Source organism: Sus scrofa, chromosome 1 (genome assembly GCF_000003025.6).
Source record: "Sus scrofa isolate TJ Tabasco breed Duroc chromosome 1, Sscrofa11.1, whole genome shotgun sequence".
Lineage (NCBI taxonomy): Eukaryota > Metazoa > Chordata > Mammalia > Artiodactyla > Suidae > Sus > Sus scrofa.
Genome location: NC_010443.5, coordinates 189,483,071 through 189,504,287, shown reverse-complemented (window position 1 = coordinate 189,504,287; position 21,217 = coordinate 189,483,071). Strand labels below are relative to the sequence as shown.

General features: G+C 43.3%; 1 protein-coding gene across 1 annotated transcript; it reads right to left on the bottom strand.

Annotated features, from left to right (window-relative positions):
- SIX6 (SIX homeobox 6) lies at nucleotides 1,099–6,481 on the bottom strand. The gene is made up of 2 exons (XM_005660024.3): nucleotides 5,693–6,481; nucleotides 1,099–4,646 (listed from the first exon to the last, which is right to left on the bottom strand). The coding sequence occupies exons 1-2, from the start codon at nucleotides 6,262–6,264 to the stop codon at nucleotides 4,478–4,480; spliced, it is 741 nt and encodes a 246-aa protein (XP_005660081.1). The 5' UTR covers nucleotides 6,265–6,481; the 3' UTR covers nucleotides 1,099–4,477.

The window sequence follows — 21,217 nt, the reverse complement described above, 5'->3', positions numbered from 1 at the left end:
GAGAGGTTTCTTTCCTCGAGCTCTTAAAATCAGACGGTCTAACAATAGGACTGGCTCGAGGCCTCCACGTCTGCGAGCTCCCAAGGCGCCGGACGGAAAAGGTGGGTGTGTGGAGTTGTCACCTGAGTCGCGATCCGACTTCTGGAGGAAAAACTCACCTTTCCGGGCACTGCGGGCCCGCTCTGGGTTTCTCCTGGGGAGCAGAGTTCCGGCCCTACCTTTTCGGTTGCGGCCGCCCCCGCCAGGGGACCCACGCGCACACCCTTCTGGCCGCCATTTCCCAGCAGGCCTCCAGGGGGCCTTCCCGCCGCGGCCTTCCCGGCGGCAGCTCCGGGCCCCGGGGAGGGCCGCGCCACGGAGGGACGCGCGTCGGCGCCCCGGCTAACGCGCGGACAATGACCCTTTCTCCCCCGCCAACTCCTCCTCGCGACACCGCCCCCCCCTCGCTGCCCCCAGGCAAACCTATTAGCCATTCAGGCCGACAAAACCCCTCAGCTCCGCGCATTGTCCCGTGGAGCGCCCGGCCGCCGTCATTAGCCCTGATTACGCTGAGCCGCCTGACAGCCCTGCGGGCCGCCGGGCAGACCCCCCCCCCTCCCATTCACCGCCGCCCCCGGGCCCCGCCTCACAATGGGAGCGGAAATCGTCCGCGCTCCCGAGTCCCGGCTGAATAGAGCGAAAAGCTGCTCCTTTTCTCCTCCCACCCCACTCACGCTCTCTTTGGATACAATATTTTTTTCCTTTTTGTTAAAATTGGGGAGAAAGAACGAGGTCATGGAAGATTTTGCTTGAGCTCTTTGCCTGTCATTTGTTTAATGTAAACAAAGGCCAAGTCCTCCCCACCCCAGCCTCTCATCCCCTCCCTTCTAGATTTTTATAAACAAACTGGCAGTGGGAAAGGCGGCGCGGCAGTAGGGGCGGGGCAGGAAGGGGCGGTGGAAGCGGAGCGGTCGTTAAAGTGGAGGGGAGAGGAACAGCGGCTCGGGGAGCAGGCGCCGCGCTTCGGGTGGAACTGGCGGGTGGTAGAAACATTTACAGCCCTTAAAGAAGCGTGAGCTGGGGCTGAGGGTTAAATCCTCACACTGGTCAGATGTATTGAAATATAAAAGTGCAGCTTTTTTCTACGCTGCTGGACTACCTGCTTTTTTTTTTTTTTTTGGAAATTGTTACGGGAAATTAATTTTGAGAAAAGAAAAAAGGAAACTCATCATCATAGACGTTTCCCTAAATTCAGAAACCTTCGGCACTGCTACTAACTGGAATTCAAAACAAAAAACCCTCCATCTTTCTAGATCATGATAAAACTGATAAGGAAAAAAATCTTAAAAAGAAAACGAAAACATTTACAACACCCGTCCATGGGAGGATGTGAGCCAGTTAAAATAGAATAAATGTGTGTGAAGATTTGGACCAATTTCCAACATACGATCATCAGTGAATTGATTATTCACAAATACTTATTATTCATAGGTGCCACCAGGTTTCAGATATTCATAGTATTTAAGAGGTGTTTTAATGTCACCCCTTAAGACACTAAAGTGAAATTATAAATAAATCTACAAATTGGTGAACAGAACTACTTTATAGTGTAATCCTTAGGTAGCATGTTACTTTAAGCAAATTAGATATACTGTAAAGGAAGATGTATTTCGTTTTGTTTTGGCAATGCCCGAGGCATGTGGAAGTTCACAGGCAGGGATTGACCCCGCTGCACTGCAGCCACTGTGACGCAAGAGAACTCCCAAGGAAGATGTGCTTTAAAGGCTTTCACCAAAGCAGGAAGAAAAAGTCTCCATCACTGGCCACACAAGCACTATTTTAAAATTATTTGTAAAGAAAAAGCTTAGTTCTTAGCAGTGTTAACCCCTCTCTCTCTCTCTTTTTTTTTTCCCTTTGAGAATGCAGAATGGACACTTCCTTCTGCTTTTAGGCATCATTTGAAATGCTGAGTTGGGTAGGATTTTTAGAATCTTAAATTCCTTCACATCATTCCACTGATTAGTCCTTTCCCTCCCCTCTTAAACCTGGAAGCATCGGCTTAAGAGGTAAAACTTGCCTAATATTTTCTCCAAATGCTGATTTGGACAGCTCTGTAGTTAGGATGGCGTCCGACTGGGGAACGACTGGAAATCTTTTGATTTTTCATTGAAGTGCAATACTTCTTAGCAGATTCAGGTCTAAGGAGAGGCAAGGGCAGCACCTAGAGTGCAAAATTTAAGTGGATGCTCACTGCCAGATGCTGTGCACTTACTTGACCTTGAGAGTGAATGGCTCCTTAAATTTTGTAGTCTAGGTGACTCCCTTGCTTCTTTGGAGTCTTGGCCTTTCTTCTTGGCATTATATTTTAAATTGAGGCCCTTATAGGGCATTGAGGCTCTGGGAAATAAAATAGGAAGTACCTGTGGCTCTAGGAAATAAAAGAGCCTTAAGGAAGCTCTACCACCCTAGCCTTTCAGGACCCAACAAGGGCATTTACTTGCTTTCCAGAAGAACACCAGCTTGATCACAAAGACTTCTCCATTCCTTCCATCTGGAGCTCTGTGCAAGAGTTTTGATTGTCAACAATTCTCTGGATAAGGGCCCCTGTATACAAAGACAACCATTTATAAAGACTAAATGAGGCCAAATCTGTTTATGAGATTTAGAAACCAAAAATCAACCCTTACTCGTGTCCTGGGCTTTCCTTATGTAACTTGCCATTTGGCTGCTTTTTGTCTTCTGTGACTTCACTTATTTTTGTTTGGTTTGCACATCACACTTCTACCCAAATAAGTTCTCAGGCTTCTGAACCACAGAGTGTCTGCTAAGGACAGAAAGGCAAATTGAAAGAAGTCTGTAGGTGGAAGTGGGGGGAGGGTGCTTGAAGGGGAAGTTCAGCTCAAGTGATTTAAAGACCAATGTCAAATTTTATAAAATGCAATCTGTTTCACTAGGAAAAAAGCTTAGAGACTCTCTGGATAGCATTTACATTTTTAGTGCAAGGACAGTAGGTGGAGCCTTTTTTGCTTGTTTTGTTTTTGGTGTGTGTGTGTTTTGTGCTTTGTGTACCCCCATACTTTCGGAGGACAAATTAAACTCTGAGAATATTTTATATTTTAAATTGAGGCCCTTATAGGACATTGAGGCTCTGGATGATTTGTTTCATGTTTAATACAGAGATCAGATTTTTTAAAATGCCAGTCCTTTCTCTGCAGCCTTGTATTTGACCTCACTATGTGACATGATTACATTCTTTTTTCCACCTCAGTATCCCTTTTGTCGAAAAGAGTGCATTTGATTAAAACCTGCTTCTACATTGAGAAGATTCTAGTCTAGTTATTACAACCTCTCCTATCTTATTTCGTTTTATTTTAATACAAGTTCAATCCTAAATGCTGTATATGCTCATTCGCATGATTATGGGTGCCTACTGCTTTTGTATAGGAGGGGGCTTCAAAGGTGATGGAAAGCCTTTCTCATTGCAGAGCCTCTGTTGGAATAGTTTTTATTTTTATAAAATAGGACTCACTATTGAGTCTCAGAGTTTGGCTTCCAAAAGTGTTTCTGAAAGTCGGTGACACTTTCGTATAAGTGAATGTCAGGTGGACAAGCTATAGTTAATCACCTGTGCTGGGGATTTGAAGAGTTGCTTTATAGGAGATGATCTTGTTGCCAATTTTGAAGTTTAAATAGATCATACATATATGCATATGTACATACATTCCTATACACACACACACACACATCTAAAATTTGACAAGGAAGTGGTTGTGGACCTACCTTGGGCTGCTTTAAAAATATACCAGGAGACATCAGAAAAGGCAAAAGATATAGAAAAGACTCTCCTGAGAACATATGCACACTGGCCCCTGCCTGCCTGGTGAAGAGAATGATCTCTGTTTTCTTTTTGGAATGAGAGCAGCTCCCTTAGTTAGGAGAGGTTGCTCACCAGGTTTTTATTGTTTGGCTTCTTCACACAGAACCCATCGGCTCCACCCTGTGCCTTTAGTAACATCAAGTTCTCTGGAGATACAAAGAAACTTACCCTGTCAGTCTCTTAAATAAGTAAATAAACAACATATATATGTTTTGCTTTTTTTAAAAAAAAAACTTTAAAGCAAAAGTTATACATATATAACAGCGTCCTTTCACGTGAAATACCCACGGGAGATTCAGGGGAGGCGTTCAGCTTTGGAGTTCGGGTTCCGGAGGCATCTTTGCAGTAAAATCCTTGGGGGAAAAGCAAAGCAAGGAGAACCTGGAGCTGGGTCAGGCCTCACTGCGGGCCTCTGGTAGCGGCCGGAGGGCCCGGGTGGAGCGGGTCAGGCCGCGGGGTGGACTCGGCAGCCCGACAGGCTGCGGGTCCCTGGTCACCTGGATTGCATGCGCTGGATTGCTTGGTCTCTCATCACCTTCTCTCTCCTTCATTTTGTTTGTCTCATTTTTTTTTAATTTTTTTTTTACACCGAATTGTTTCTGAGCGTGCTGGATGGGCCGCTCAGATGTCGCACTCGCTATCGCTGGACGTGATGGAGATGGCCGAAGTGGCTGCCTTGCTGGATAGGCTGGCGGCCGGGCTGGCGGCGGCGCCCAGCACCTCGGGCGTGCCCTCTTCCTCGGGCCTTAGCGCCCGGCTGGAGCCCTGCGACAGGACCTGCTGCTGAAGTCTACAGGGAAGAGAAAGAAACGAGTCAGAGCAAAACCCAGCCTCCGGTCGCGCCCCGCAGCCCCCCGACCCCGCTCCGGGTCCTCATCCCTTACGCATGGCGGCTCTCCCTCAGACCCTGGCAGTTAAAGCGGGTAAGATGAAGCAACAGCGGCTGGGCTCCACGGAGCCCTGCAGTTACCCCATCCTCCTCCTTAGTCCTTTCTTGGCTCCTTATCTCCCCAGTCTTTGGCATGCTGTGCTCGCAGGGTCGTTCCCGGGTGGGAGATTCACAGTATTGTCAGGATAGATGAGGTGTGGGTGAAAAGGGTAGATCAAGCTAAGGGACAGAAGATGCCTTTCCCAGCTTGCATTTGCCTGTGGCGCACGCCGCTGTCAGTGCCCCTGAGGCCGGGTCCGCCCCAAACTAAAGACAAAAAAGGGCTGCTGGCGGTTGCATGGAGCGTTTGGGCCTCGGAGAGGTTCGGTTTGGTCAAAATATTTGGCCAATTGAGATCCACACGCTAGGGAATGAAAAACCTCAGCCGACTAGTTTGCTGTTTTGAGCGATGCCCATGCGTGGGAAGAGTAGAACTCGACTTTCCATTTCTTACAAACAAAAGTCAAAAATTTCAAAGCATTAGAGAAGGTTTAAAAAATGACAACATTAAACTGCCACATTACTAATAAGCCAGGCTTCACTTAATAATAGGAACCTGGGCCCAAGCTGACAACAATTAGCTTTGGGCCTTGGAATCTTCTAATTGTTTCTGGGATTCTAATTTTTCTTTCTTTCTCTCTTTCTCAATGCAGCCGTGGTTTGGTGACGAACCAGCTGCTGGAGCGAACCCCCCCCCCCCCCGGGCGTTGACAATGAGAAAGTGTGGGGAATCAAGAGCCTGGAAGGAAACCCTTACCCAGGATCCCAGCAGTGAGCTCAAAACCTAAGACCCTAGATCCCAACACCTACGGAATCCAAGTCGGCAGGCCCTGGGTAAGGGCGTCTGGGGAGAGGTTACCCTCTACCTCCCAGGTGACCACACCACTCGGAGGCCTCTAGGTACCGACCTGTTCTTGGCTGCAGCCGCCCGGTCCCTTTGTCGGCGGTTTTTGAACCAGTTGCCCACCTGCGTAGGGGTCAGTCCGGTTGCCTGGGCAAGCTCACGCTTTTTGCTGGGGTTAGGGTATGGGTCCTGCAGGTACCATTCCCGAAGCAGGTGCCGCGTACGCTCCTTGAAGCAGTGTGTCTTCTGTTCGCCGTCCCAAATGGTGCGCGGCAGCGGGAACTTCTTCCTCACGCGGTACTTGTCCACTGGCCCCAAGGGCCGTCCACGCAGCTTCTCTGCTTCCTGGTAATGCGCTTCGAGCCACAGCGCCTGCAGTTTGGCATGCGACTCCTTGGTGAACTTGTGATTTTCCAGGATATGGTAGAGCTCGCGGTAGTTGCCGCCGTGAAAGGCCACGATAGCTCGCGCGCGCAGCACCGATTCATTCTTGTTGAGCGCCTCACAGGCCGCCGGGGCCACAGGCAGCGACCAGAGGAAGCGACCCAGGCGCTCCACGTCGCCGCTCTCCTCCAGAGTCTCGCATACCCCGGCCACTTGCTGGGGACTGAAATTCAAGATAGGCAGTTGGAACATCGAGACAGCGCCGGAGGCAGTGGGGTCGCTGAGTCCGGAGCGAAACGCGGGCCGGGCCGGTTGCGCCAGGCTCTCCTTGGTTAAGCGGCTCCGGGCAATTAGTACGCACGGCCGGGAGCAGCGGCAGCCGCAGCGCGACTGCCAAGAGCGAGCGAGCGGGACGGATCGGAGGAGGTGCCGACTCCGCCGCTCGGGTACGGCTAGGCTTCGTTAGGGCACGCAGGCCAGCGGGCGGGTGCAGCTACTGGGGTGGGCGGATTGGCGGCGCTGGCGCCATGGAGACCCCCTGTCAGTCACTGGCTGGCTCTGCCAATCAACACTGCGACCAGAGCGCCCAGGCCGTTTCAGCACCTCCCCGCTCTCGACAGCGCCCGCCGTTCACCCGTGGACTTCTCGGCAGTATTTTACAAAACTTGGAGGGGGAAAAGACGTGCGAGCGGATGAGAGAAAAAGATCATCGAAGCCGAAGCGTTTCACCCCAGCCTTGTTCCTCTTTCTTCCCCCTCCCCACCCCGACCCAAGAGGCAGCGATGCTGCAGGAATCCACTTTGGGGCGAGGCACTGCCTGGGTCAAGAGGTCTCCAGAGGACAAAGAGGACTGAGCCAAATCGAAATCCTCGAGAATTCACCGAGTTTAGTTGTAACGAAACAGAAAACCTTGAGGGGAGTGCAGGAATGGGGAGGGAGGGAAAAATAGATCAACTCTTGCCAGCACCCATCCCCGCATGCCTTTCTAGCTGCCCAAGTAGCCGAGTGGGAGTCGAATCTGAAGCAGCAGGAACAGGACTCAGGATCTGTAGAAGAGGTCAGTTTGGATTCTACCCCCATCACCTTCAAAAGCCTCCTGAAATCATTTTAAATACAAGCCATGACACTCTCACTCTTGATAACACAGGTGCTGACCATGAATTAAAACACTCGAAGAAATCTAGGGGTGTCGCACCCCCTCAAGTTTATACTTTTCATTTTTTTCCTCCGCAGTTTAATGGACTTGAGCAAATGTGCAGCGTAGCCACATCTATAGTGAGAAGTCATTGGTAGGTCAGGACAGCAACTTAAAAGCTTATTTCAAAGACCTTTTAAAAAATGTATCGATTTGCTCTTCTTACAGGCTAATTTTGCGGTACCCTGCGTTAGAACATTTAGCTTGAGCTGGGGATAGAAACTCTAACCTTGGCCTTCGGGCCGCACAGTAATTCAGTAAAAGTAAAATAGAGAAGGGGGAACCACATCAATAGAGGGAGTGGTGGTGGGGGGTCACAGAAAGCATTTCTTAAGCCACTGAGCTCTACTGAGGAGAGGAAGGGGGCTCTGCCTTGGGGCCAGCAGTTGAGTTAGCAATTTTATTGATTCCCAATTGGCATTCTTATGTAACATTTTCTGAGACCTAGGTCAAAAGTAATTACACTCTCACCTGGGCTTTTGATAGAGGTTTTTAATTTGAAGAAAATAATCTGGGAGATGGAAGTCCAACAAAACCACCAGGAAAACCATCTTTGGAGGTCCAGCCACAGAAAGGAATCAGAAGAGAATGTTCACTACAGAACTGAACTGGGCCGGGCTGTCTTTTCTTTAGTATCAAGTACAATTTGTATGTGGCTTGTACAGCTCTGGTAAATCAGAAGGCAGATAGATAGCACAGATGGTTGGAGGTGTCGGGTCAGATCATGCCACGCCTGAGTGCAGGGCAAAGCTCATTCTGACGGAAAACCCTGATATTATTTTCACAGATCTTCACAGTTCACTCAAAAAAAAAAATTAGGAAGAAAAAAAGCCCTGCAACCATCTACATCATTTCTGTGAGATTGCCAGCCGCTTCAACGGAGAGGCTTTTTTCCCCCCAAGAGCTTATTTTCTTGAAATGCGACAGGGCAGGGACAAAATAGAGAGAGTGATGGAGATAACGTCAAAACACGAACCTTCTCTAGCTTGAGGAGACTTCCGAATCCCCCAGAAGGACAACTTTTAGTGAGAAACATCGCATACATTAGCCCACAAGACGCAGGGTAGAGAGCCTAGCCGACGGGGAAGGAAAGACCCCCTAGCTCCAGTTTGCAGAGGTTTCCTAATTGTCCCTCTCAGGCTCTCCTTTTCTCCCCTTGTCGGCTATCTCCAGCCCAATCGCTTCAAGCTCACCCTCTGCCGGCAGAAGCCGCAGGTCGGAGATACCTTACGACCCCTGGGCCCGGGGCGAGGGTAGGGAGGGTTCCCCCAAGCTCTGCACCCAGTTGCTGGAGATGAGAAGTTGTCTGTGCTCGCGGGGATGGTGCCTCCTTCTGCCCTTTTACTACACAATTGGAAAGCTGTGAATTCCGGGAAAACTGGCTTTGTATCCTATGTCTTTTGTGAACGGGTCATGTAATTTTACGAGCCTAGGTTCCCTATCCAGGAAATGGGAATATTTGTTTCCAGATGTCCCCTTTGGCTTCTGCGTTTCTGGGGCCATCGGGAGACTGGGACCAAAAGCCTAGGTTGCCACAGCGGAGCCGCGGGGAAAAAGGCACTGTTTGCCGCAGCAGAGTCTGAACAGGGACGCGGTGTCTGGGCGCCCTGCCGGATGGATCCTGAGCAGCGTCCAGACGCCCGGGTCTACTGTCAGGAGACCCTGTCTTCACCGCTTCAGGAGACTTGGCTTAATTTTATTAACTCAAGGGAAATAAACTTCTCCTGGGATCGCGCATTCGTCTACCAGTTTCACTCTGGGAAGGGACAAACGGAAGAAATTTGTGAGCCCCTACCCTGAGAATGAGAGAGACCTAGAGGATTTCATTAGAAATAACTCCGTGGCGAAGAAGGTGACCCCACCTCCCACCCCACCTCCCACCCCACGATTGAAGTGTGCACTTTTCTGGGTTTGCCAGGTGAAGGCTAGACCTTTTCATAATTTTACTGGAGGGATAGGTTTCTGTTTTTGTTTTAAACCATTTTGGAATTTTGCGCCAACCTTGCGAGCAACTCGCCACCGTCGACTTCATTTTTTCTTCTGTGCTTGATCAGGAAACCTGGAAAGCACAGCGGCAGCCCGTGACCTGGGGCCTATCTGGGCAGTTCTGCAACTTTCTGTGGTTGGTTTGCAGCAATTAGTAGATTTGGGAGGCCTTCCTTGGATTCTCACCAGTAATCCGTAGACGGCTATCCCTAGTGCGAACTCGAGACTTTTACTTTATGGAGAAAAATGTGGAGGAAAAGCATGTAAAAGACAATAACCCTGGGAAAAAGTCTTTGTTTAATTGTTCAGTGCGGCGGGAGCAGAGCAAAGTGCCCTCAGGGAGTTGTGAGAGTGCTACCCAAAGTCTTCAGAGTTCAGTCAGGGACTTCTTGCACATATTGGTCTCTTTCCTCATTTTGCCCCTTCTGATTTTGCTCTCTCTAGGGCAGAGGGACCCTTGGAGCCTTCACACTCTGCTGAAAGATTTGCCAGTGGAGAGCACTGCCTAGAGGTCAATACATTCTTATGTCTAGTTTCCAGGCTCTTGTTTTGTGTTGTTTCTTGTCTTTTCTTTGACTTTTCTTAAATCAAGCTGTAAAATAAATGATGTCTTTGTTTTCTTTCCTACACAGTTCACATAGTCAGGAATTTTAAGAATATAGTAATTGAATGCATCTGTATTCTTTGATAAAGATGTTTGTGCTGCATGTGAGAGTCACAGACTGGAAGACAATGAGGTCCCAGCCTTTTGTGTATGTCTATTTTGACTCTGTGGGGAGAGATCTTGGTTTCCCTTTCCAGAGCCTCAAAACTATGTGTTGCAAATAGGTAAGAATAATGTAAAAAAAAAAAATCTAAGATTGAAAAGGCATCTTATGTTCTTTGAAATTACTGTATTAATTTCACAATCTCAAATATTTATGCATGAGTTTAGTATTTTGATTTTTAGATGATAGCATATGCATAAATATAGATAGTTTGTTTATGTTTTGGTGGTCCAGATCTTCTGATTAATATCTTCAGATATTGAAATTAATTTAATATCCTGGTTTTAAAGTACCAACTATCCTAATAAGTTCTCAGGATAGATTGCTCTCTTTCATGCACTCCTCCCCTGGTGATAAATATGTACCTCATAACAAAGAACAGAGATGCCTCTTTTGTTTCCTGGGAGCAAACATCATTTGACAAATGTTCTGTAAATTTCTTGGTGCTGTAAAATTAATTAACTGGCAAAAAATGTATTGCAAGCAAAATATTGGTCCAATTTTAAGAGATTAGGATATTCTTGTTACTATTTGCAAAATTACTCACCATCTATTTTTTATTTTTTAGAGCCACACCTGCAGCATATGGAGGTTCCCAAGCTAGGGGTCAAACTGGAGCTGCAACTGCCAATCTACATGACAGCCACAGCAACACGGGATCCTTAACCCACTGTGACGCCAGAGATCAAATTGGTATCCTCATGGATATTAATCAGGTTTGTTACTGCTGAGCCATGATGGGAACTCCCATCTATTTTTTAAATGATGCAAAATTGCTTGTGTTAGGAGGAGGAAATTCTTATGAGTTTAAATGTGGGGAAATGCACTACTTGAAAATATTGATTAATTAGCAGTATTTTTTTTTTTTAATGTCAGGGTGACTTTGAAACTATTTTGACTCCTAGTTTGTGGTTGCTTCTAGGCATTTGGATAAGAATTGCTTTTAAGCCAAAGAGTATATTACAAGTTATACTCCTTACTTAAACTATGGTTTTGTTTTGGTTTGGTTTGGTTTTGGCAGAGCAGGTTGTGGTTCCCAGGTAAGGGATCAAACACTCATTACAGCAGTGACCTAAGCCTCTGCAGTGACAACACCGGATCCTTAACCTGCTTCACCGTAAAAGAACTCCTTAAACCATGGTTTTAATTTCACTTTTCTCTCTTCTGCTTCTGTGAGAGTAAGCCTGAATCTTCAGAGGGCTAGCCACAACACAGCATATCTTGCTTAGAGCTACATATCAATGGGTTCTTATGTGAAGGATTAATTCTTAAAAATGTAACCAGCATGTCATTTATAAACACTTTATTATGAGTAATGAAACAGTTGGATGACTGAGAGAGTAGTTAATTCATAGTTCTCTGTTGGCACGTTATTTTTGACCATTTTCAAATCCAAGATCAAAGTATCTTCCTAAAATACACATAGAAACCTTATAATTCAATGAAGTGAAAGAGTGTAGCTTTGTTTATGTCTTCTGGTATGAACCAAACATTATTCATATTAAATTGTATGTCATATATACATATATAAATTACATGTATTATATGTGTAATATGTATAGTAAATAATAATTCCCTTCTGAGTAGTGTAAAATCAAACAGAAGCATAAACCTCCAATAAATACGTTAAATTCTCCAAGTTAATCCAGTTGGTTAGCAGAAAATACTTTTTTTTTTTTTTTTTTGTCTTTTTGCCTTTTCTAGAGCCACTGTGGCATATGGAGGTTCGCAGTCTAGGGGTCCAATCAGAGCTGTAGCTGCCTGCCTATACCAGAGCCACAGCAACAAGGGATCTGAACCGCATCTGCAACCTACACCAAAGCTCACGGCAACGCCGGATCCTTAACCCACTGAGCAAGGCCAGGGATCAAACCCGCAACCTCATGGTTCCTAGTCAGGTTTGTTAACCACTGAGCCACGACAGGAATGCCCAGCAGAAAATACTTTTAAAGAATTACATTAAAAAATGCATTTTCATGGCATCTTACCCTTCAAAATAGTAAACCTCAGGAGGGCAATTATAACTCCTTCCTTCCAGAGGACATTTGGCAATGTCCAAAGACATTTTTGGTTGTTACAACTCACATCCAATGCATAGAGGCTAGAGATGCTGCTAAATATCTTGCAATGACTAGCATAGCACCTCTCCCCCATGTTAGTAGCAACACTATGAAGAAACTTTACTTCAAAGGAGCTCAAAATAATCAAGTCACAGTCATACAAAACCTACTAAAATTCTATTTATTCTGGAGCTGAAACATTTTTAAAGGAATCAATACCCTTTTAATTTTACCTTGGGTGTAGGCCACATCAATAAAATCTGTTGCTGAAAACCTACTGTGATTTTGTTTCTTTTTAAAAGTTATTGTAAATGATACATTGACTGAATACTTATAAATTTAGAAATATCTCTAGAGGGAGTTGCTGCAGTGGCACAGTGGGAATTAATCTAACTAGGAACCATAAGGTTGTGGGTTCGATCCCTGGCCTCACTCAGTGGGTTAAGGATCTGGCATTGCTGTGAGCTGTGGTGTAGGTCACAGATGAGCCTTGGATCCTATGTTGCTATGGCTCTGGTGTAGGCCGGCAGCTGTAGCTCCGATTGGACCCCTAGCCGGGGAACCTCCATGTGTCACGGGTGTAGCCCCCCCCCCCAAAAAAAAGAGAGAGAGAAAGAAAGAAAGAAAAAGAAATATCTCTAGGAAAAGTGGGATTTTATTTGGAATCCATGTTCTTTGGGTAATTGGTGGGACAGCCAACAATGGTTGAAAGTTATTGATCAGTCCCTCTCCATTTTACAAGTGAATAAAATGTGAAGACCAAAGAGATGAAATGATTACTCATATCACATAACTAACTAGTGGCAGAGATATGTTTAAAACAGATTCAAACCTCTTACCATATACTTTGCTTTTCCTACCCAAAGAAGATGGTATCATCCCTATTGATTTTGAGAGCAGAGAATTTGAATCCCTTATGAATATCTATTGGTGGCTGCCATGTGTAAAGTCCTTTGTGTTTTCCTGGCTTTCAGAGTTTGATGCACTCTAGTTCATGGATCTCAGAGAGATTGAAACTATTCTGAGTCTTGTCAAATGGTATAACCTACCAAGCCCTAAAAAGTCCTTAAATCTCAAATGTGTCTCTAGGACTTCAATTAACTTCTTTGTGAGGTGGGAATGTTGGAGTCTGGGTTTATTGAAGACCTTTCTCTGAGTCATCACACTGTATATTAACAGGAGAATGGAACTGAATCCAGACTCTTGGGGAGGGGAGATTGGACTTGAGGTGTTGTAAGGCTTGGCTTGGTTTAAGTAAAAAAGAAAAGAAAAGAAAAGGAAAAAAACCCCTCCAAACTCTTTTGTCAGGTCTTTCAAAAGAATAACAGTGATGCTCACTAGCATTTCTATAATTAACAAGCTGTCAACATTTCTATTATAGCCACAGAAGTCTATTACAGACCACAGAATTGTGATAAATGTTTCTTTAGGTCTGAAATGTTAGCCTTCATCTTCTTTTCAGCCTAAGGCAATTTTTGAAACCAATTTTGTTTCAATCATTTTGGATCAGTTGTGTGGTAATTTTGGAAGTGCAGATGCTCTAGGCACACCTATTGAAATAAAGATTTTTAAATGGAAACACACAGAGGAGTCTGCTTAAGCCTCAGTGGGGACCAGCTGCAAAGCTCTGGCAGGGAATTATATAGGCAGATAGTAAGAATAGATTTAGAAAAAATTAAGAGGCAGAGAAATGTGAGCATGTTTCCTTTAACAGCAGATTTTTTTCCCTCTCAGCCCTTCGATCTGTGGAATTTTAATCTTCTCTTTTTTTATGATTTGTGTTTTGATTATTTTTCTTATTGTTCCTAGATTTTGGTGAAATTAATGTAAGAGACTTTGTCTTCATATCTATTTAAATTTGGGGCTGAACTGATTTTTTTTGAATTTTAATAAAGTTTAGACTTCATTTAGTTAAATTTTCTTTCTACCCCTCTAATTTAATTTCTGCCTATCTTTTAATCCTTGTCAATTCTTTTATGGACTCTGAAAGTTCATTTTCTCAGTGATTGTCATTCTCTGTATTGTAATAATTTATATTTATTTTCTCTCTTTTCTGTTTGGTCCTACTCCGTGATTCCTTCCTTTTGCTTCCCAAGTCTCCATTGCCAGACACCTCCGGACCTAAACTAAGCCTTGTAAAAATTGTGAGGTTAACAGAGTGCTTACTCCTGAAAGTTGGTGGGGGAGAGGAGTAGTTTTTGGAGAAGAGGGTATAGTGTCACTATAATGATGTTTTAGGGCAGTGATGCTTCTCAAACTAAACTTTATGAAAGATAAAATAGTAGAGCAAGGACTCTAGATAATTAAAAATTTTTTTTTTTAATGGCCATACCAGTGGCAAGTGGAGATGATTTGTTTAAATTGTTGCACTAACCACATAATTTTAGGCCCAGTTTCCTTATTGGATAAACAGCATAATATCATATAGAGTAGTTATAGGGATTAAATGAGATTATGAATGGCTATTCCTTGCATAGTGCCTGGCTCATAGTAAATTCTCAACATGTATTAGTTCCCTTCTTATGGAAAACCATCCATTTAATCTATCAGTGTGACCCTCTATATTGGTGCTGTTTCACTTTGCATCTTTTCCTGAGGCTCATAGTCCTTTGGTGTTCTGCTTAGGGCTTTTGTGGCTTTCCAAGCAATAGTTTCTTTTGAAATAGGCCTCCAGAACTGTGGCAGAATACATTTCTGTTGTTTTAAAGGCACCAAATTTGAGTTAATTTCTAATGGTAGCCACAGAAAACTACACAGTAAACACTTGGGGAGTTTCATATAAGCTATTTATTGACTTCTTTAACTTATTGCCAAAAAAAAGCAATAGTCCACAGAACAGTCCTCCTCTCAAGATTCTTAACTTAATCATATATTTTGCCATAAAAGGTGATATTCACAGATTTTAGGCATTAGGAAGTGAATATATCTTTAGGGGGCTTTTCTCCCCCAGCCTAACACATCTCCTTATATGACAAGTGTACTAGTCTCAAGTATTTCTTGGAAACATTTCTTGAAAGAATATGACATCATAAGTGGTCAGGCTGCAAGTGGGAAAGTAATCCTTTGGCTTTGTTTTTTCTTCTTAATAAATTATATAGACACCCATCTCAACATTATCCAGTGTCAAGATTGATCGGATCCCAAAGAAAGAACTTTTATTAATTTCTTCATTTTCATATTGACCTTTGCTTTTAAATCTTCTCTTGTGACATTAACTGAAGCAAACAACTGAAATAGTAGATTTATTTAATAGGATAAGATAAAAAGAGAACATTTCATCCTTCTCTGCATGTGTTTAGTACTGGGTGAAAACATAGTATGGTACTATATTGAAGTGAATTGTGAATTCACAGATATAAGGAGAAATTTGCAGTTTATATTTTTCTTTCTTTCAGTGAGTTGAAATAATAATTTAGAAGTTCTGCAGTATTTTCTAGTCCATCAATGGTTATCTTTGTTTTCCTTGCTCTCTTAATTGTTACATCTGACTCTATCACTGTCTGTAAACAAGACACTTAATATCTTCCTCATCAAGATGTGCCATTTTACCTACCATGGCATTACTTTCCCCATTCTTCTCCCCATCGAAATAGGATTAGACTTTTAGAGTATTTTCACTTCGCCAATTTCCTCTTCCTCTGTTATCCCAACCCCAAAGTTTTCTGAAATGGTGTAGTACCTAGAGTTTACCTTATAGTGTATCCCTCTGTTTTAGGAACACTTGCTTATCAATTATGTCACCTATTTCTAGATTGTCCGTTCTTATCACACACACATACAGACACACATATTCCTCTCCATCTTTCCCTCTGCTATGGTTCATTTACTGATATTTAGATTTTTTTTTTCTCGTGTATTTTCCTCACCTGGAGTGCTATTCTTTTTCCCTTACCGGAAATACCTTTCATGCTTTTCTCTTTATAAAAGCAATGCCTGCTCATTGCAATAAATATCTATATACTTAGGAGTCAAAAGTGAAAGTTTTTTGTAATGCCATTATTCTAGAGATAATCGCTGTTAGTGCTCTGTGCATATCCTTATAGACTTTTTTCTCTGGCTGCATTCATGGCAGGTGGAAGTTCCCTTGAACCTGTACCACAGCAGTAATAACGCTAGATCCTTAACCTGCTGAGCCACAGGGAACTCCTTTATAGACTTTTATTCCTACACACAGATACAGATTTTTTTTTCTTTTGACAGAAATGCTGTCTTATTATCTATGCTGTTTTAAGGCCTTTTTTTCATGCTGATATTTTGTCATCATTTTTCCTGATAATAAATACATGCTGTCATTTTGAATGGCTGCATTTTATTCCATAGCATACATACCATAACTTATTTAGTCAGTCCCTACTGATGTTTTTTTAAATTGATTCCATTTTTTCACAATTAATGAAGTTTTTTCCTTCAAATTCTTGGAAGTGGGAGTTCCCAGCATGGCGCAGGGGAAATGAATCCCACTAGGAACCATGAGGTTGCAGGTTTGATCCCTTGCCTCGCTCAGTGGGTAAGGATCCAGCATTGCGATGAGCTGTGGTGAAGGTTGCAGACACGGTTTCGATCTGCATTGCTGTGACTGTGGCATAGGCCGGCAGCTGTAGCTCCAATTGGACCCCTAGCCTGGGGACCTCCATATGCCATGGGTGCGGCCCTAATAAGGACAAAAGACAAAAGACACACACACACACACACACACACACACACAAATTCTTGGAAGTGTCATGAATGGGTTAAATGGTAGGATTTCCAAATTGTCATCCAAAAGGATTTTAACCAATTTTTACTTCTACCCATACTGTATAAGTGCCATTCTGTCCCACTCTGTGGCCATTATTCTTCTTTTAAGTTTTTTTTTTTTTCAGGCTTTTTTATTAAAATTTTTTTTAATAGTTATTTCCCCAATACAGTTTTTTTTCCTACTGTACAGCCTGGTGACCCAGTTATACATACATGTACACATTCTATTTTCACACATTATCATGCTCCACCACAAGTGACCAGACATAGTTCCCAGTGCTACACAGCAGGATCTCACTGCTAATCCATTCCAAAGGCAATAGTTTGTATCTATTAACTCCAAGCTCCCCAACCATCCCACTTCCTCCTCCTTGGCAACCACAAGTCTGTTCTGCAAGTCCATAATTTTCTTTTCTGTGGAGAGTTTCATTTGTGCCTTCTTTTAGATTCCAGATATAACTGATATCACATGGTATTTGTCTTTCTCTTTCTGACTTAGTTCATTCATGTAGTATGAGAGTCTCTAGTTCCATCCAGGTTGCTGCAAATGGCATTATTTCATTCTTTTTTATGGCTGAGTCATATTCCATTGTGTATATACACCACATCTTCCTAATCCAATCATCTGTCAGTGGACATTTGGGTTGTTTCCATGTCCTGGCTATTGTGAATAGTGCTGCAATGAACATGGGGTGCAGGTGTCTTTTTCAAGGAAAGTTTTGTCCAGATACATGCCCAAGAGTGGGATTGCTGGGTCATATGGTAGTTCTGTGTATAGATTTCTAAGGTATCTCCACACTGATCGCCATAGTGGTTGTACCAGCTTACGTTCCCACCAACAGTGCAGGAAGGTCCCCTTTTCTCCACACCCCCTCCAGCATTTGTTATTTGTGGACTTGCTAATGATGGCCATTCTGACTGGTGTGAGGTGGTACCTTGTGGTAGTTTTGATTTGCATTTCTCAGTGATGTTGAGCATTGTTTCACGTGCTTGTTGGCCAATCTGTACATCTCCCTTGGAGAAATGTCTATTTAGGTCTTCTGCCCATTTTTCCATTGGGTTGTTGGCTTTTTTGCTGTTGAGTTGTATAAGCTGCTTGTATATTCTAGAGATTAAGCCCTTGTCAGTTGCATCATTTGAAACTGTTTTCTCCCATTCCGTAAGTTGTCTTTTTGTTTTCTTTTTGGTTTCCTTTGCTGTGCAAAAGTTTGTCAGTTTGATTAGGTCCCATTTGTTTATTTTTGCTTTTATTTCTGTTGCTTTGGGAGACTGACCTGAGAAAACATTCATAAGGTTGATGTCAGAGAATGTTTTGCCTATGTTCTCTTCCAGGAGTTTGATGGTGTCTTGTCTTACATTTAAGTCTTTAAGCCATTTTGAGTTTGTTTTTGTGCCAGGTGTGAGTGTGTGTTCCAGTTTCATTGATTCACATGGAGCTGTCCAGTTTTCCCAGCACCCCTTGCTGAAAAGACTGTCTTTTTTCCCATTTTATATGGTTGCCTCCTTTGTTGAAGATTAATTGACCTTAGGTGTCTGGGTTCATTTCTGGGTTCTCTATTCTGTTCCGTTGGTCTATGTGTCTGTTTTGGTACCAAAACCACACTGTCTTGATGACTGTGGCTTTGTAATATTGTCTGAAGTCTGGGAGAGTTATGCCTCCTGCTTGGTTTTTGTTTCTCAGGATTTCTTTGGCAATTCTGGGTCTTTTGTGGTTGCATATAAATCTTTGGATTGTTTGTTCTAGTTCTGTCAAAAATTCTTTTAAATTTTTGCCAGCTTGATAAGTGGAAAATGGTTTTTTTATTTTTCAAAATAGGCGTGTCTTTATTAAGATCATGCAGTTTCGCATATTTATTGGTCATTTATATTTCTTCTTTTGAGAATTTTCCAATTATACACCTTTTTCATTCTTTTTATTCTTTGGAATATTTCTTCAAACATTAAGGATACCTTTTTCCCTGTCACATATTGCAAATATTTTTTACTACTTTTTCACTTGCTTTGTAACTTTATAGTGTTGTTTGCCCTATAGTTTTTATAATTCTAACATAGTCATATCTATCAAATCTGGTTTTGTCTTGGGTGTCATCCTTAGTACAGCCTCCCTTCCAAGTTATAGAAACAATCAGTATTTCCTTCTCCTACTCTTCCTAGATTAAAAACATTAAAAACTTTTAAATCTATCTGGACTTATTTTGAGGTCTCATGTAAATTTGAAGTCTAACAGTTTCTTCGCCCCTTCAAATCTTTTTTTTTTTTTTTTTTTTTTTGTCTTTTCTAGGGCCGCACCTGAAGCATATGGAGGTTCCCAGACTAGGGGTCTAATCAGAGCTGTAGCCACCGGCCTACTCCAGAGCCACAGCAACGCCAGATCCTAACCGCGTCTGCGACCTACACCACAGCTCATGGCAACGCCAGATCCTTAACCCACTGAGTGAGGCCAGGGATCAAATCCACAACGTCATGGTTCCTAGTTGGATTTGTTAACCACTCAGTCACGACGGGAACTCCCCATTTTCTAATTCTTCTTTCTTTTTTCCTTCCTTCTATATTCCCTTCCTTCCTTCCCTGGACCAAAAAGAAAAAAACTTAGAAATCCCTTTCATCCTTGGCCCCTTTCCTTCCTAGACTCCTTCCTCCTTCAATCAAAAAAGTGTATGTTTTTCTGTACACTCTTTTCTTCCCCCCCTTCTCCTGCTTCTCAGCTATTCACTCCAGGCCTGAGAATGTACTGGAAACCTCCTTCCATTCCAGACAAAGGTTTTTCTTTTCACAGCCTGGGTTCTCTTCTTTCCCTGACGGTCTTGCTTGGCAGGAGTATATCTAGACTATTTTTATTCTCAGAATATTAAGAGAGTAGAAGCAGGTGGTATTGCCTAAGGTGCTAAGAAGACTTGCAGAGCTGGAAGAAGATACGAGTGAGTTTGTCACCATACAGGAAAGGAAGACTCTGACCTTAAGGATGTGGTGGGATGAGGGATGGAGATAATGGGGTGGGATTCAGCTTGGAGATGATGAAGTGGAAACTATCTGGAGAGTAGAACCAAGGCTCTAAGAGATACCTTGGACCAAAAATTGCCTCTGTTGTATATTTCCCAGAGTTTATTGTTACCACCATCAAATATTGCCTTTTTTTTTTTTTTACTGATAATTCTTTTTCCACAGATTTGAAATGCTACTTTTATCACATATTAAATTTCTAGGTATGCATAGGTATTCTTCTGGACTTTCTCTTCTTTTTCATTGATATGTCTATTCCTATGGTTCCACTACTGTAGTTCAAATACATTTTTAATACCTAATAGGGAAATTTATTCTTCAGTATTTTTAAAGGAGAATTCTTTGGCTGTTTGGTGAATATTTTCGTCCAGATCAACTTTAAGGTCAATTTTGTCAAGTGTCTTTTTCACAACCCAAGATTCCAATAGAAGTTTTTATGGAATTGCACTGTACATGGAGGCAGTAGAGACAGAAGAAAGAGGCAGACCACTCCAGATCAGTAGGTGTCAAGATTAATAAGCAAGGGAACTTATTTACTACACTTGCTTAGGTGACTGCAAGATGAGTAGATCTCTGCATCTGCCCATCAGATCTTAAAGTTTATATAGACGCCTTAACTGGGTTTAGTCATGTATTTCATCCAGATGGTCTTAACAGCACCTTATACTCCTAAGGGCTCTGTCCTTGAAAACAATGAGAATGGTAGACAGCACATTTATTCCAAGGACAGGGGAGAAAATGAGGCACCTCCAAGTGCCTGGGTCTGGCTCAAAGGTCAACCAGTGGTCATGTCTTCTCAATGACCTCCTCCAAAATTTCCACCCCTTGTGACTGGCTCTCATAGTCTTACACAGCTGCAATTTTCCCAGTGTGCCCTGAGCGGCCAGCAAAGTGTTTCACTAGCATGAAGGTGGCTTGTTTGGTAGCTATCTGGGTGAGCTGTCCCCTTGCAAATAAGAGTAGATCATGCCTTTCCCAGGCATGATAGGAACTTTGGTGTTCTCAGCAGCATAGTAGATTGATCCATGGTGAGAGCTGGGTAATGGCTCTTCCATACTTTATTGGGTGTCTCAGCAGGGGTCCCTAGTCTGGCATATGGGGAAACAGGCACTATTGGTTGATCATTCAAAGGTGTACTGAAAGCCTGAGAGAATACTTTAGTCCACTTGGCCATGGTGGTTTTACCTATTTGTTTATTAGTTTATTTATTTATTTATTTAGCTTTTTAGGGCTGCAGCCATGGCACATGGAGGTTGCCAGGCTAGGGGTCAAACCAGAGCTGTAGCTGCTGTCCTACACCACAGCCACAGCAATGTGGGATCCAAGTCTCCTTTATGACTTACACCACAGCTCACAGCAATGCCAGATCCTTAAACCCCTGAGCAAGGCCAGGGATTGAACCCGCATCCTCATGGATACTAGTTGGGCTCATTTAGCTGAGTCATGATGGGAATTCCAAC

Excerpts from the sequence above, each read along its gene's own strand:
- SIX6 (XM_005660024.3), bottom strand. The coding sequence starts at position 6,264 with ATGTTCCAACTGCCTATCTTGAATTTCAGTCCCCAGCAAGTGGCCGGG. Across the intron at positions 4,647-5,692 it reads GCGGCTGCAGCCAAGAACAG|ACTTCAGCAGCAGGTCCTGT; the intron begins GTCGGTACCTAG and ends TCTTCCCTGTAG.